The following is a 14,187-nucleotide window of genomic DNA, read 5'->3' as shown; positions in this document are numbered from 1 at the left end:
AAGTGTGAGAGTACTTACAAGGGGAGATAGAGTCAATGTTTGTAATGGCTCAGCCATTACAAACATTGACTCTATCTCCCCTTGTAAGTATTCTCACACTTATTATCAAACTGTCTGTACTGGGCTAGCGTGATTATCACTTCAAAAGTTTTTTTCTCTTAATTAATTGGCCTCTCAGAGTTGGTAAGACTCATAGACTCATAGACTTTAAGGTCAGAAGGGACCATTATGATCATCTGGTCTGACCCCCTGCATGCTGCAGGCCATAAAACCGTCCCTACCCCTTCCCTGGATTCTGCTGTTGAAGTCCCCAATCCTGTTTTAGGTGACTTCAATCGGCAGAAACCCTCCTGCTAGAGATCCCTGCCCTATGCTGCGGAGGAAGGCGAAAAACCTCCAGAGGCTCAGCCAATCTGCCCTGGAGGAAAATTCCTTCCCGACCCCAAATATGGCGATCAGTAAGACCCCGAGCATATAGGCAAGAGTCTCCAGCCTGACCCCGTCAGCCATTATACAATTTACCTACCATTTCTTGGTTTTCCTTGACTACTATGTTATACCATTAAACCATTCCCTCCATAAATTTATCTAACTTAATCTTAAAACCAGACAGGTCCGTCGCCCCCACCGTTTCCCTCGGAAGGCCGTTCCAATATTTCACCCCTCTGACGGTCAGAAACCTTCGTCTAATTTCAAGCCTGAACCTCCCCACGGCCAGTTTATATCCATTCGTTCTCGTATCCACATTAGTACTAAGCTGGAATAATTCTTCTCCCTCCCTCGTATTAATCCCTCTAATATATTTAAAGATAGCAATCATATCCCCCCTCAGCCTTCGCTTTGTCAGACTAAACAACCCAAGCTCCTCTAGTCTCTTTTCATACGACAGGTTTTCCATTCCTCTGATCATCCTAGTGGCCCTTCTCTGCACCCGTTCCAGTTTGAGTTCATCTTTTTTAAACATGGGAGACCAGAACTGCACACAGTACTCCAAATGAGGTCTCACCAGCGCCTTGTACAACGGAAGCAGGACCTCCTTATCCCTACTAGATATACCTCGCCTAATGCATCCCAAGACAGCATTGGCTTTTTTCACCGCCACGTCGCATTGTCGACTCATAGTCATCCTGCGGTCTACTAGGACCCCTAGGTCCTTCTCCTCTTCCGTTACTTCTAACCAATGCGTCCCCATCTTGTAACTAAAATTTTTATTAGTCATCCCCAAATGCATCACCTTACACTTTTTACTATTAAATTTCATCCTATTCCTGATACTCCAATTCACAAGCTCGTTCAAGTCTCCCTGCAGGATATCCCTATCCTCCTCCGAATTTACAACGCCTCCCACCTTCGTATCATCCGCAAACTTTATCAGCCCACTCCTGCAATCTGTTCCGAGGTCAGTTATAAATAGATTAAATAAAATGGGTCCCAAAACCGAACCTTGAGGCACTCCACTAGTAACCTCCCTCCAACCCGACAGTTCACCCTTTAATACGACCCGCTGCATTCTCCCCATTAACCAATTCCTTATCCACCTCTGGATTTTCATATCGATCCCCATGTTTGTCAGTTTAACCAATAATTCCTCATGGGGTACAGTATCAAACGCTTTACTGAAATCCAGGTATATTAGGTCCACCGCGTTTCCCTTATCTATTAAATCCGTTACTTTCTCAAAGAAGGAGATCAACTCCCACCTGTTTATGCTCTCTGTATGTGTGTATATATATCTCCTCAATATATGTTCCATTCTATATGCATCCGAAGAAGTGGGCTGTAGTCCACGAAAGCTTATGCTCTAATAAATTTGTTAGTCTCTAAGGTGCCACAAGTACTCCTGTTCTTCTTTTTGCGGATACAGACTAACACGGCTGTTACTCTGAAAAATGATCCTAAAGTGCAACAGCCATGATCTGAACTGGATGGAGAATCAGACGTCTGAGATTTAAAAAAAAAGAAGAGAAAAGCGGTTCTTGAGAGAGCACTAAGTGGTCTAAGCACCCCAAGCATCAACATAACTGATAAGCCCAAGTGACCAAGAGCCACCAGGAGCAAGTGGGCCTTTGCCAAGGTCATTCTTCTGCACACTGGGAACTGCAATGAAAAAGCTGCTTCTGTTATCTAGTCCATCCCTCCATGTCCTGGTGCAGACTCAGTGGCTGATGACTTCATTGGCATGTAGACCCAACTTTGGGGTACACTTTGGAAAGAACAAACACCACACGTCTTGGTCCCATGCTGGGTGAATAAGCCAATCAGCAATCCATTTTACTTCTCCTGTCAGGTAAATGAACTTAATCCCAGAGAGCAGTTGCTGCTGGGGCAGAGGTAACTGGATCACTGCCTTTCCTTATTTCTACCAGCAGCAAAATGAGAATGTTATCACAAACAGTCCACTGGCATCTGAACTGCCAGGAATGAACTGGAGAGGTGGCAACAACACTATAAAGACTGCAGATTAGGCTATATTGGGAGAAGCTGCGATTGCCAGTAAGAACATAAAAACGGCTATACTGGGTCAGACCAAAGGTCCATCTACCTCAGTACAGTATTCTGTCTTCCGACAGTGGCCAATGCCAGGTGCCCCAGAGGGAATGAACAAAACAGGTAATCACCAAACGATCCATCCCGTCACCCATTCCCAGATTCCGGCAAACAGAGGCTAGGGACACCATCCCTGTCCATCCTGGTTAATAGCCATTGCTGGACCTATCCTCCATGAACTTATCTAGTTCTTTTTTGAACCGTTGTGTGAAAAAATACTTCCTTTTGTTTGTTTTAAACTTGCTGCCTATTAATTTCATTTGGTAACCCCTAGTTCTTGTGTTATGAGGAGGAGTAAATAACACTTCCTTATTTACTTTCTCTACACCAGTCATGATTTTATAGACCTCTATCATATCCCCCCTTAGTCGTCTCTTTTCCAAGCTGAAAAGTCCCTGTCTTTTTAATCTCTCCTCATATAGCAGCTGTTCCATACCCCTAATAACTTTTGTTGCCCTTTTCTGAACCTTTTCCAATTCCAATATTTCTTTTTTCAGATGGGGCGACCACATCTGCAAGCAGTATTCAAGATGTGGGCGTACCAGGGATTTATATAGAGGCAATACGATATTTTCTGTCTTATTATCTATCCCTTTCTTAATGATTCCAACATTCTGTTTGCTTTTTTGACTGCACAGTGAGTGGATGTTTTCAGAGAACTATCCACAATGACTCCAAGATCTCTTTCTTGAGTGGTAACAGCTAACTTAGACCCCGTCATTTTATATGTATAGTTGGGATTATGTTTTCCAATGTGGATTACTTTGTATTTATCAACATTGACTTTCATCTGCCATTTTGTTGCTCACTCACCCAGTTTTGAGAAAAAGAACAGGAGTACTTGTGGCTCTGATACCAGTTTTGAGAGATCCTTATGTAGTTCTTCCCAGTCTGCCTGGGACTTAACTGTCTTGAGCAATTTTGTATCATCAAATTTTGCCACCTCACTATTTAGTCCTTTTTCCAGATCATTTAGGAATATGTTGAATTGGACTGGGCCCGTTACACACCACTCTTTACCTCTCTCCATTCTGAAAACTGACCATTTATTCCTTCCCTTTGTTTCCTATCTTTTAACCACTTACCAATCCATGAGAGGATCTTCCCTCTTATCCCATGACAGTTTACTTTGCTTAAGAGGCTTAGGTGAGGGACCTTGTCAAAGGCTTTCTGAAAATCTAAGTACACTATATCCACTGGATCCCCCTTTGTCCACATGCTTGTTGACCCCCTCAAAGAATTCTAGTAGGTTGGTGAGGCATGATTTCCCTTTACAAAAACCATGTTGACTCTTCCCCAACAAATTACGTTCATCTATGTGTCTGACAATTTTGTTCTTTACTATAGTTTCAACCAGTTTGCCCGGTACTGAAATCAGGCTTGCTGGCCTGTAATTGCCGGGATCACCTCTGGAGCCCTTTTTAAAAATTGGTGTCACATTAGCTATCCTCCAGTCATTTGGTACAGAAGCGGATTTAAATGATAGGTTACAGACTACAGTCAGTTCTGCAATTTCACATTTGAGTTCCTTCAAAATTCTTGGGTGAATATCATCTAGTCCTGGTGACTTATTACTGTTGAGTTTATAAATTTGTTCCAAAACCTTCTCTAATGACACCTCAATCATAGAATATCAGGGTTGGAAGGTCATCTAGTCCAACCCCCTGCTCAAAGCAGGACCAATCCCCAGACAGATTTTTGCCCCAGATCCCTAAATAGCCCCCTCAAGGATTGAACTCACAACCCTGGGTTTAGCAGGCCAATGCTCAAACCACTGTGCAGTATTACTGATCACCCCTACTTCAGAAAGAATTGTAAGGGGTTCTGAGATGGATAAGAATGATTAGGGACATGGAAAAACTTGTATGAAGACAATGGCTTAAGAGCAGACAGATAAGAGGGGACATGATGAATATATACAAAATAAATAAATACATGAATACAAAATATATGGAGAAGATTCATTGGAATCTTAACCCTGTCTCATAACACAAAACCAGGGTCATTCAGTGACATTTAAAGGTGGTATATACAAAATGGTTAAGAGAAAACATTTTCCAATTACAATAACTCCTCACTTAACGTTGTAGTTATGTTCCTGAAAAATGAGACTTTAAGCGAAACGATGTTAAGCTAATCCAATTTTCCCATAAGAATGAATGCAAATGTGGGGGTTAGGTTCCAGGGAAAAACTTTTTTGCATACAGTACAGTACAATAATTGGGTGGTGCCTCCGCCTTACCCCACACAGGCACAGCCCACTGGCACTGGAGACAATGAGGCAGGCAAGGAGGCTGAAGGTGCTCTAGGCTAGGAGAAGCATGTTGCACAGCAGCAGCGGCAACTTCCCCTACTCTGCAAGCACCAGGGGTGGAGAGCTCAACCCTAGGCCCGCCCACACCACCCCCTCCCCCAAACCCCCACCCGTAACCCGCCTCTTCTTCCCCCTCCTCCCCCTTTACTCCGCACGCCGTGTCCTCACTCCTCCCCTTTCCCTCCCCTGCCTCCTGGCCGCGGCAATCAGCTGGCTTGCAGGAGGGAGGGGGGAGGAGCGAGGACATGGCACGCAGGCTCCCCCTACCTCCCCTGCCTCCTGAACGCCGCAAGCCAGCTGATTGCCCCGGGCAGGAGGCAGGGGAGGAAGGGGAGAGGTACGCTGCATCCTCGCCCCTCACCCCTCCCTCCTGCCCGCGGCAATCAGCTGGCTTGCGACGTTCAGGGGGCAGGAGGGAGGGGGGAGGAGCGAGGACTTGGTGCACAGGCTCCCCCCTCCCTCCCCTGCCTCCTGCCGCGGCAATCAGCTGGTTTGCGGCATTTGGGAGGCAGGGGAGGGAGAGGGAGCCTGTGCACCTCCCCCCTCCCTCCTGAACGCTGCAAGCCAGCTGATTGCCATGGGCAGGAGGCAGGGGGAGGAGGGGGAAGGCGCTGATCTGCGGGGTCTGCCAGTGGGCGGGAGGCACTGGGGGGAGGCTTAGGGGAGCTGATGGGGGGGCTGCCACCTGTGGACAAAGCAGGCAGCCAAAAGAGGTTATAGTGAAGCATTGCACAACTTTAAATGGAGCAGGGACGTAAGAGTGAAACAATGTTAAGCGAGAGGACGTTAAGTGGAGAGTTACTGTAACATAATTAGCACATGGAACTCATTTCCACAAGATGTACTTGAGGCCATAAACTTATCAGGTTTAATCAGGATTAGCGATATTATATGGATGACATGAATATCCAGAGCTATAGCAGTAAGTATGAGAAGAGTTATGGAAGTAATGCAAGCTCTCTTGCTTCAACCTGTAAGTATTGGGGATTAATTAGAAACTTCCGTGGGGCAAGTATCCCATAACTGACTACGCAGGACTTCTTGCACCTTTCCCTGAAGCAGCCAATACTACCCACTTTCAGAGACCGGCTTCTGACTAGATGGATCGTAAAGTCTGGTACCTCTGAGTTTTGATCCTCAATGACAGACTTCATCACATGGGCAGTCATTTAATCTCTATTTCAGCTTCCCTTACAGAAGAGGTCATTCTAGCCTACCTTTCAGAGCTGGGGAGAGGTTATAGTGTTTGTAAAGTGCTCTGGGAATCAGAAGTACAACACAAGTCTTAAATTGTTGATGGAACAAAGAAAGACTGTATCCTCGGCCTTTGTATCCTCACATAGGTCACATACTTCCACAAGCTGTTCCTATTCCTCCCTCCATCAGTTTCTCAAGTAGAACATCCACAAACCTACCTATTAGCAGATGGGAACTTACCCATAGCACACTCATCCACGTCATCAGTACAGTCTGCTCCTTTATAGCCTTGAGGACAGGTGCAGATGTAGTGTCCATTCAGAGGGTTGGTATCACATAGAGCTCCCATCAGGCATGGGTTGCTAACACATGCATCATCCAAGTGGCACAGGAGACCTACAGAAGCAAAGGAGGTCACACTAAGCAGTTCATTGAGAAGAATAAAATCTGTTCATCAGGCTGCACCACTCATTTAGCATTCTCCACACTGATTTTGTTAATCTAGGCCCCATTTCCCATGCCAAGAGGCAACTGGAACCATGACAGAAGAAGATGTCACGTGCAGACATTTGCTATTGGAATCTGACCATGTACTGTACAGCATAATACAATGGCATGTCATATTGCTGTGGTTTCAAAGCATTTATCAGTACTCCTTGTATGCTATAATGGTTTAGTGTTTAAAGCATCAGCTGGGAGCAGCTCTTCCTAGCTAGTTTTTCTCTCCCCTTCACCAGCTAGCACGGTGCATCTTCTGGTGAAGACACAAATGCAGCTCCCTTCCTTAGTCCTCAACATGGTCAGGAACTATTGCATAGCCTCCAGGCTGCCAGTGCAGCTCCCTTGGTGTGTCAATGCTCTTAGCTTCTTATCTACACCTGCAGGGGATTCCCCACCAGGCCAGATAAGGCAGATTTAAAGCAACATTCCTCCTGTATGCAGCCATGTCCCAGTTCCCCACTTTAGTCATACGGGTGTGTTATCTCAGAGGCACAGGAGCTCCAAAATCCAGTCCCCCATCTCCTGGGCTCAGGTTTTATATACAAGCTGTATTCCAGTACTTGCATAGGGCCTCAGCCAACCACACCTTCTCGGGGTAGTATAGCCCTCACAGGGTCTGCAAGTAATTCTTCCTCCCTTGAATAAGGGCTCACAACGGTCTTTCCCCTCAGTGTGTGCAGAGTGGCCAGCTTGTCCTGCCCTTTGTCACAGAGGAGTCCTTTACCACCCACAGGGTGACATCAGAGAGCATTTGGGCCCCATTTGCCTGCCCTGAAGTCCAAACTGCCCCAGTTTCTCCTTCTCCAAGGCCACTTCCTTTGCACTGCCTGAATGGTACCAGGGGGCCTGGGTGTGGGCCAGGATCTATCCCTGTGTCATGTGCACACATAGGGACAGTTAGGGTTGTCCCGTTAGCCTTCATTTATGCTTTTAAGCATTTCTATTGGAAGCCTCCATGTTAAACAATTTTAATCTTACTGTTCACAATTTAACCTGTGACAGGCCAGATGCTGGCTGGTCCTTGCACAGGTGAGGAGGGTGCAGAGGGTATAAGAAACCTTCTCTTTCACTTTATCTCCTGCATGCATGGCTAGAAACTTTCCCAAAAGAGGGTCCTCTTCCACACAAGTGGTGGATGGCCACAAAGAGGAGGGCACATTGCACCCTCTCACTGGATGGGGAAGTTGCTCCTGTGGTGTGAGCTCCCTGAGCCAGAAATGAGTAGCACTTTTTAAAGTTTTTTAAAAGGCACATTTTAGTTTACTTTAGAAATGGTATCCTACACCTCTAGCTGTCCGTCGGCAGCACAGAGCAGCAATCCCAGAGCTATGTGCATTTCTCATCCTTACCTGTCTTTCCTTCTGGACAAATACATGTAAATGAGGCCACACGATCAATGCAAGTAGACCCGACAGCACAGGGAGTATTGAAACAGTCGTCAATGTTCTTACTGCAGTCCTCCCCGCTCCAGCCATTGACACAGACACAGCTGTGGCCTCCATTGTGGTTGGTGCAGGTCCCTCCATTCTGACAGGCGTTGGGCTGGAGCTGACATTCATCCACATCTTCAGTACAAAACTGACCTGGCAAGTAAAGAGGGACGAGTTTAACAGAATTCCAGGGAAGCCTTGCACAAGATGCCATTCCACTAACTGAAGAAGAGTCAGAAATCCTGAATACGGGACAGTTTGTGGAATAGAAAATGACTGTCATGGGAGTACTTCTAAGAAAAACATAATTAAATACACCAGGTACCCACTATTGCTTTAATCTGCAAATGGAGGTGACCCATGCATTGCCAAGTGAAGATAGAAATACTTGCAACAAATAAGCCCCTTGGGCTAACCAAGGGCTAACAGACAATTTCATCATCTTACCAGTGCCCTATCTGAATAGTCAGTGTCCCAATCCAGTCCTTAGCAGGCATAGCTATTAACACAACTGACTACCATGTTCACAGCCTCAGGAGAAAGGCTCCTGGCCATTTAGTTATTGTGACAATGAATTTTCCCTCAGCCCTAGAAGGGGACACACACTGCCTTGGAAGAACATATACATGGATATATGAGCAAGGAATAGTATTGCAGATACCTATCCTTGGAATATCTGCATCATGTCTCTGGACATACCCAGTATAAACTAGATGTTGGTAAAGGCCTGAGCAGACTCATAGTATGTCTACACAGCAAAAGCTGCGCACGACTAGCTTACTCAAGCTAGCTTGAATCCAGCTAACATGAGTACCAGTAGTAGGGGTGACAGCAGTGTGGGCTTCGCAGCAGGCTAGCAAACCGAGTACATACCCAAGTCTGTGCTGGGCCTATATTACCTGCTCCAAACCCCCGTGGTGCAGGTCTTCACTGCTATTGTTATTTGCGCAGGCTGGATTCAAAATAGCTCAAGTAGGCTAACCTGTGCAGAACTTTTCCTGTGTAAACATACCTTCAGTCTAAAGTGGATGCTCCTGGAATTAAAGATGCTGTATTTCTCTTGCCTTCTGAGTGTTAACTTATTTCCAGTCAAAGGTCGATTGATTATTTTCTCCTCTAAGTCCACTGAATTTGCAAAGAAAAGTCTCAAGAAAATGGCATCAGCTTTAGCCACACTTTGCGGCCTGCAATGAAAGCACTAAAAGTGCAGATGGACTTTTTTGTCTGATAGGCCTAGCATCAATCCAGGTGTGTATAATGCTTGTCGTGACACCATGCAGTAACAATACAGTAGGAATGAAGGCACTGACTGTGGTCCTGGAGTAGATTAAACTGATTTTTAAACATCTATATCTAATGTATATACATATTTTTCCCCTCACAGGGACACTACGTGGCAGAGTTAAGGTTGTTTGGGTGATTTAACTGTGCATTTCCAGACTTACATGCCTGCTAGTTTAACCTTCACTCTGAATTTTCTGGATTCATAATGCTCATTTGGGGGAATAACTACAGTCCACTAATAGGACACTAGGAAAAAGTTCCTAACTGTCAGGGTGGTTAAACACTGGAATAAATTGCCTAGGGAGGTTGTGGAATCTCCATCTCTGGAGATATTTAAGAGTAGGTTAGATAAATGTCTATCAGGGATGGTCTAGACAGTATTTGGTCCTGCCATACGGGCAGGGGACTGGACTCGATGACCTCTCGAGGTCCCTTCCAGTCCTAGAATCTATGAATCTATGAATCTATGCTCTAAATTATTGACATGTGCTCAACAGTTACTCCATGTTAATTGTTTGTCTCAGCATTTCCATATTTAAATTATAAATATGAGCCATAAACAAGAAACCAAGAGAACGCTACCATGTTTTATGGCAGAACAATTTAACAATTTCAAGATATGTAGTGTTCCCCTGAATTTTTTTTTTCAAATTATAACTTTCAGTTCCAGATTCAGTTAGGTTATGGCCACTTCACACTGATTTAGAGCAACACAAGGCAACTGGAGTACACTGCCCAGTTAAGCTGGGTTTACAGCTGCTTTGCATCACCTGAGCCGAGCACAGCCCTAGAGTATAAACCCTGTTTTCTCTCTCTCTCCTGCTCCCCACATTTCCCTCCCCCCAACATGCAAATTCCCTTTCCCTCCTGCACCCACTTGTATCTTCCTGTACATCTTTCCATCGTTTCCCCTCCTGGCTGAATAATGCATCAGGCAGTTTTTGAGGAGATAGCTCAAATTAATCACTGTTGCCAACTCTTGGAATTTTATCTTATCTTGCGATATTTAGTGTTTCTTAAAGCCCCAACTCCTGGACTTGTGTGAATACATAAGAATTTCAGTTCTCATTTTAAAAGTTTCCAACCCTCCTAGTTAAGGAGGAAAAGCTTGAAATCGTGCCCCAAGCATAACCCTAGAGGTTCAAAAACCAGACGGTAAATCACAACCCAACACATATTTTTAAAAGCCTTATGGTTTTTAAATGCTTGGTTTTGGCACTACGGGATTAGTGGTCATTTTTCTAGTTATTCTTCATGACTGGAAGCTATTCTCTCAGAAGTTGGCATGTCTTCAGAGAAACTCAAGGACTACCCTCTTTCAAAGTGGCAATCATCATCTATTGTTCTTAATGGGACTCAGGCCATGGGTTGCCCTTAGAAAAGATGGTGCAGAACATGGTTCTGGGTCATATGACATCACTACACGCTCAGAGTGTCTCATGGGGGCTTTGCCAATTGGATCAGATAGAAAGTCCAATGCAGGAGACCGATCCCATCAGCCCAGGTCTGGAGGCCCTATTCTCTAGGGATGATCTGGGGAATTACAAATCAGTAAATCTCACCTCTGTCTCTAGTGAATTGGTTGAATGGATCCTTTAAACTAGAACAAAAACATCTGAAAGATATGATAGGGTTTAACCACCATGATTTAGGGAAAGGAAAGTTGTCTTTTTCCAATTAGACTTGCATGCATGTAAAGCAGGGGACAAATGAGAACCAGGTGATGTAACTTACATTTTCAAAAAGCCTTTCACAAGATCTCTCAACAAGAGGCTGTTAAAGAAACTAAGTAGCCATGGGGTGAGAGGCAAAGTCCTGTCACAGCTCAAAAACTGGCAGAGACAAGAAAATAGTAAGAATAAGTGGTCAATTTTCATCATGATAAAAGGTTAACAGCACAATGTCTCAAGGATCTCCATGAGGTCCAGTGTTTAATACAGCTTGTTAATGATCTGGAAAGGTGAGCGGAGCAGTGAGGTAACAAACTTTGCATATGAAAAAGTTATTTATGTTAGAGAAACCAAGTTAGGTGAACAGACAACACAATGGCAAGTGAAATTCAATGTTGATAAATGCAAGGTAATGTACTTTGGAGGGGAAAGTCAATGAAGACCTCTACTCAGTGGGCAAGTGCAGATGAAAAAGCTAATAAGATAGTATAATGCAGAAAATATTATGCTATTATATAAATAAATGATATAGCCTCATCTGGAACACTATGTACAGTACTGGCCTTCCAACCTCAAAAAGGGTATTGAAATAAAGAGGTTTCAGGCACTGATATCAAGACTGATTGGAGCATGGAAAATTCCTGTGGCAATAGTTTGAAGAAATGTATTGATTAGCATTGAAAGGAGATAAAGAAGGGACATGATAAAATCATCTAACATAATGGATGGTCTAGTGAAGGTAGATCAAGACATTCTGTTCTCCCTGCCTCATAACACAAGAACAAGGGGACATTCAATGAAATTGATAGGTGGGAAATTCAAAATGTGTAAGAGAAAATACTCCAGCACATGCATAATTAAACTCTGGAATTTATTGCCATAGAATGTCACTGAAGTCAAGAATTTTGAATCTTGCTAAGAGGGATGGGTAAGAATACCCAAAGTTAACACAGTTAATGCTAATAAAGCAATGAAGGGAGATGAAGTCCCATCCTCCAAGGTTTAAAGCAATCTCCGTTAGGGACTGAGAGCTTCATGGTGGTGCAGATTACCCCACATCTGCCTACTGTGGGGCTTTTTGCCTCTTCGTTGGAAGCACCCAGTGTCTGCCACCATCAGAGAATAAATAATGGGGCTGATGGACCACGGGTCTGTTCCAACATGGCAATTCCTGTGTTTCAATGTCAGAGTCTTTTCTCTGACCCTCCTAGGGCTCAGGATCAGATCTCATGGATCCAATACTTTGGATGAACGCTGATTCTGAGCCCCTAGAACTCATTTCAATAATTCCTCCACAAGGCACTATGACCACAACTACCCCTCTCAGCCTGGAGGGAGGCTTAGTGGGCACATTATTCATGTCTGGGGAGGCTTTTCAGGAAGAGGTCTCCTTAATTCATGCACCACCACAACACCTTGCTGGACCCATGTCTTTTGGTCCGTTTGGTGTCTTTCTGAAGAATTTGTAGGCATCACAGGCACAGCCACTGGCAGCAGAATGGCTCTTCCCCAAGGCATAAAAGGCACCTTTTGGGCCCATCTGAAACAGAGAACTTACCCAGGTGATTAGGAATAGCTCCTAAATGCAAGGGTTTTTGATGATCTGCCATCTTGGGCAAAGCTGGAGGCAACCCAAGATAGCAAAAACTACCAGTATTTATCTATTATCAAACATAAATCCTGATTCTGAATTAAAAGTAGATTAGATATAAACTACAATCATTTTAAGATAACATGATGGAAAACAAGGATAATTTCATGATCACTCCAGGAGGCAGACACTGGAACCGAGGTACTGTTAGAAGGGATTTTAAGCATTATGACTTAAAATGTTGGGCTTTAGTGAATCGTACATGCCCCTAACCGCCAACTATTGCCCAAAAACCGTTCCATGATCTAGTGGTTGCACATGCAGCTCCTACTGGGGGGCTCTGTGGAGGCACTATTATAAATGAGAAAAATGAATGATGTGGAAAGTCACTGGTGGTATGGAATGATTGGGTGCTCTGACAGGGTGCTGGCTGGTGAAGTGCTTTGGGATGGGATGGTGATGGAGAAGTGGTGGAAAGAAGATACATCACCACATTAAACCACTCTTCATCTCGTCCATCCCTCTCTCTTCACCTCCTCTAGAAAACACAGTAAACTTGGGAAAGACCTAATAAGTGAAAAGATCTGTAAGACAAAATATAAAAGTCACAAAAATGCTCCATGTTCTCAAGCTAATACAGCAATGTATTTTTAGTAATTACCTAAAGACCTATAAGGTCTGGTCTTCACTTGAAGGGATTTGCTGGAATAGCTGTACCAGCAACCTGCCCCCAGTGGAGAGACAGCTTATACCAGTTCCCCAAAAAGACTACATTATATGAACAAAACAACATTTTTGCTGGTATAACAACATCTAAGTAGGGCTTCTGCATAGCTATGTGGGGTGGGGAGAGAGAGAATGGGGATTCACTGGTCAACACACTATGCCAGCCAAACTTATAAGTGTAGACCAGGTCTTAGTAGGAGAAAGTAACCAAAGATGGTAGCAGGAGTTAGAACAATTGTTTTATCCGTTAGTCTCATCTCACCCACTAATCCAGACTCAGTATCAGGCAGTCCAGCCCTCTTCATCTTGGAGACAAGTTTATGCAAATGTCTTTGAGTGCCACTGTACAAGCCCCTCAAGAGACTGCTTGGCACATTCAAAGAGTACTTCCAAAGCTGGAAGATCACTACAAACATGAGGGAACAAGAGGAACATGTGTTCTGGATTGGCAGATGTTCATTCTCCCAGAGATCATTTAACATATTAAAGTTGCACTGTTTCCTTAGTGGTCATCTGCTAATCCAGACTCATTATTGGGAATTAGCAAGCAGCGCAGAATGATATTGAAGATCTGGTTTATATTTCATAATTCATACTCAATGCAATCCTAGCTAAAGCAGGAGTTTAAATTCTGTTGAACATGAATCCTCACACTGTGGATGAAGCTGAATTTGCATGGCAGATTCCAGAATGAATTGTGGTCAAGTACGTTGGATTTTTTCCTGGGGTCTCCCAGGATTTGCATCCCTCAGCTGCAGCTCTGCCACCTTTGCAGGGTGCCCTCCCCCCACAGTGGCTAGCTCTGCCAATTTATGCAGGGGGTAAAAGGGAGAAAAGGGATCATAATCCAACGTTTCCCCCTACCCTCCCTGACCCCTTTCGAACAGCTAATCCCCAATCGAGATGCTATAGGGAACAGGACTGCAC

General features: G+C 44.4%; 1 protein-coding gene across 1 annotated transcript in view; it reads right to left on the bottom strand.

Moving 5' to 3' along the window:
• NOTCH2 (notch receptor 2) overlaps window positions 1-14,187 on the bottom strand; it is a 144,686-nt gene that overhangs the window by 73,193 nt on the left and 57,306 nt on the right. The window contains exons 6-7 of the mRNA XM_034778983.1: window positions 7,909-8,142; window positions 6,276-6,454 (exon numbers count right to left, since the gene is read on the bottom strand). Coding sequence (XP_034634874.1) covers window positions 6,276-6,454; window positions 7,909-8,142 — 413 coding nt within the window. The remainder of the gene's footprint in view (window positions 1-6,275; window positions 6,455-7,908; window positions 8,143-14,187) is intronic.

The sequence above is a fragment of the Trachemys scripta genome, chromosome 8 (genome assembly GCF_013100865.1).
Source record: "Trachemys scripta elegans isolate TJP31775 chromosome 8, CAS_Tse_1.0, whole genome shotgun sequence".
In the NCBI taxonomy this organism is placed as follows: Eukaryota; Metazoa; Chordata; order Testudines; family Emydidae; genus Trachemys; species Trachemys scripta.
Note: the sequence above shows the minus strand (reverse complement) of the source record. Positions and strands in the feature narration are given on the sequence as shown.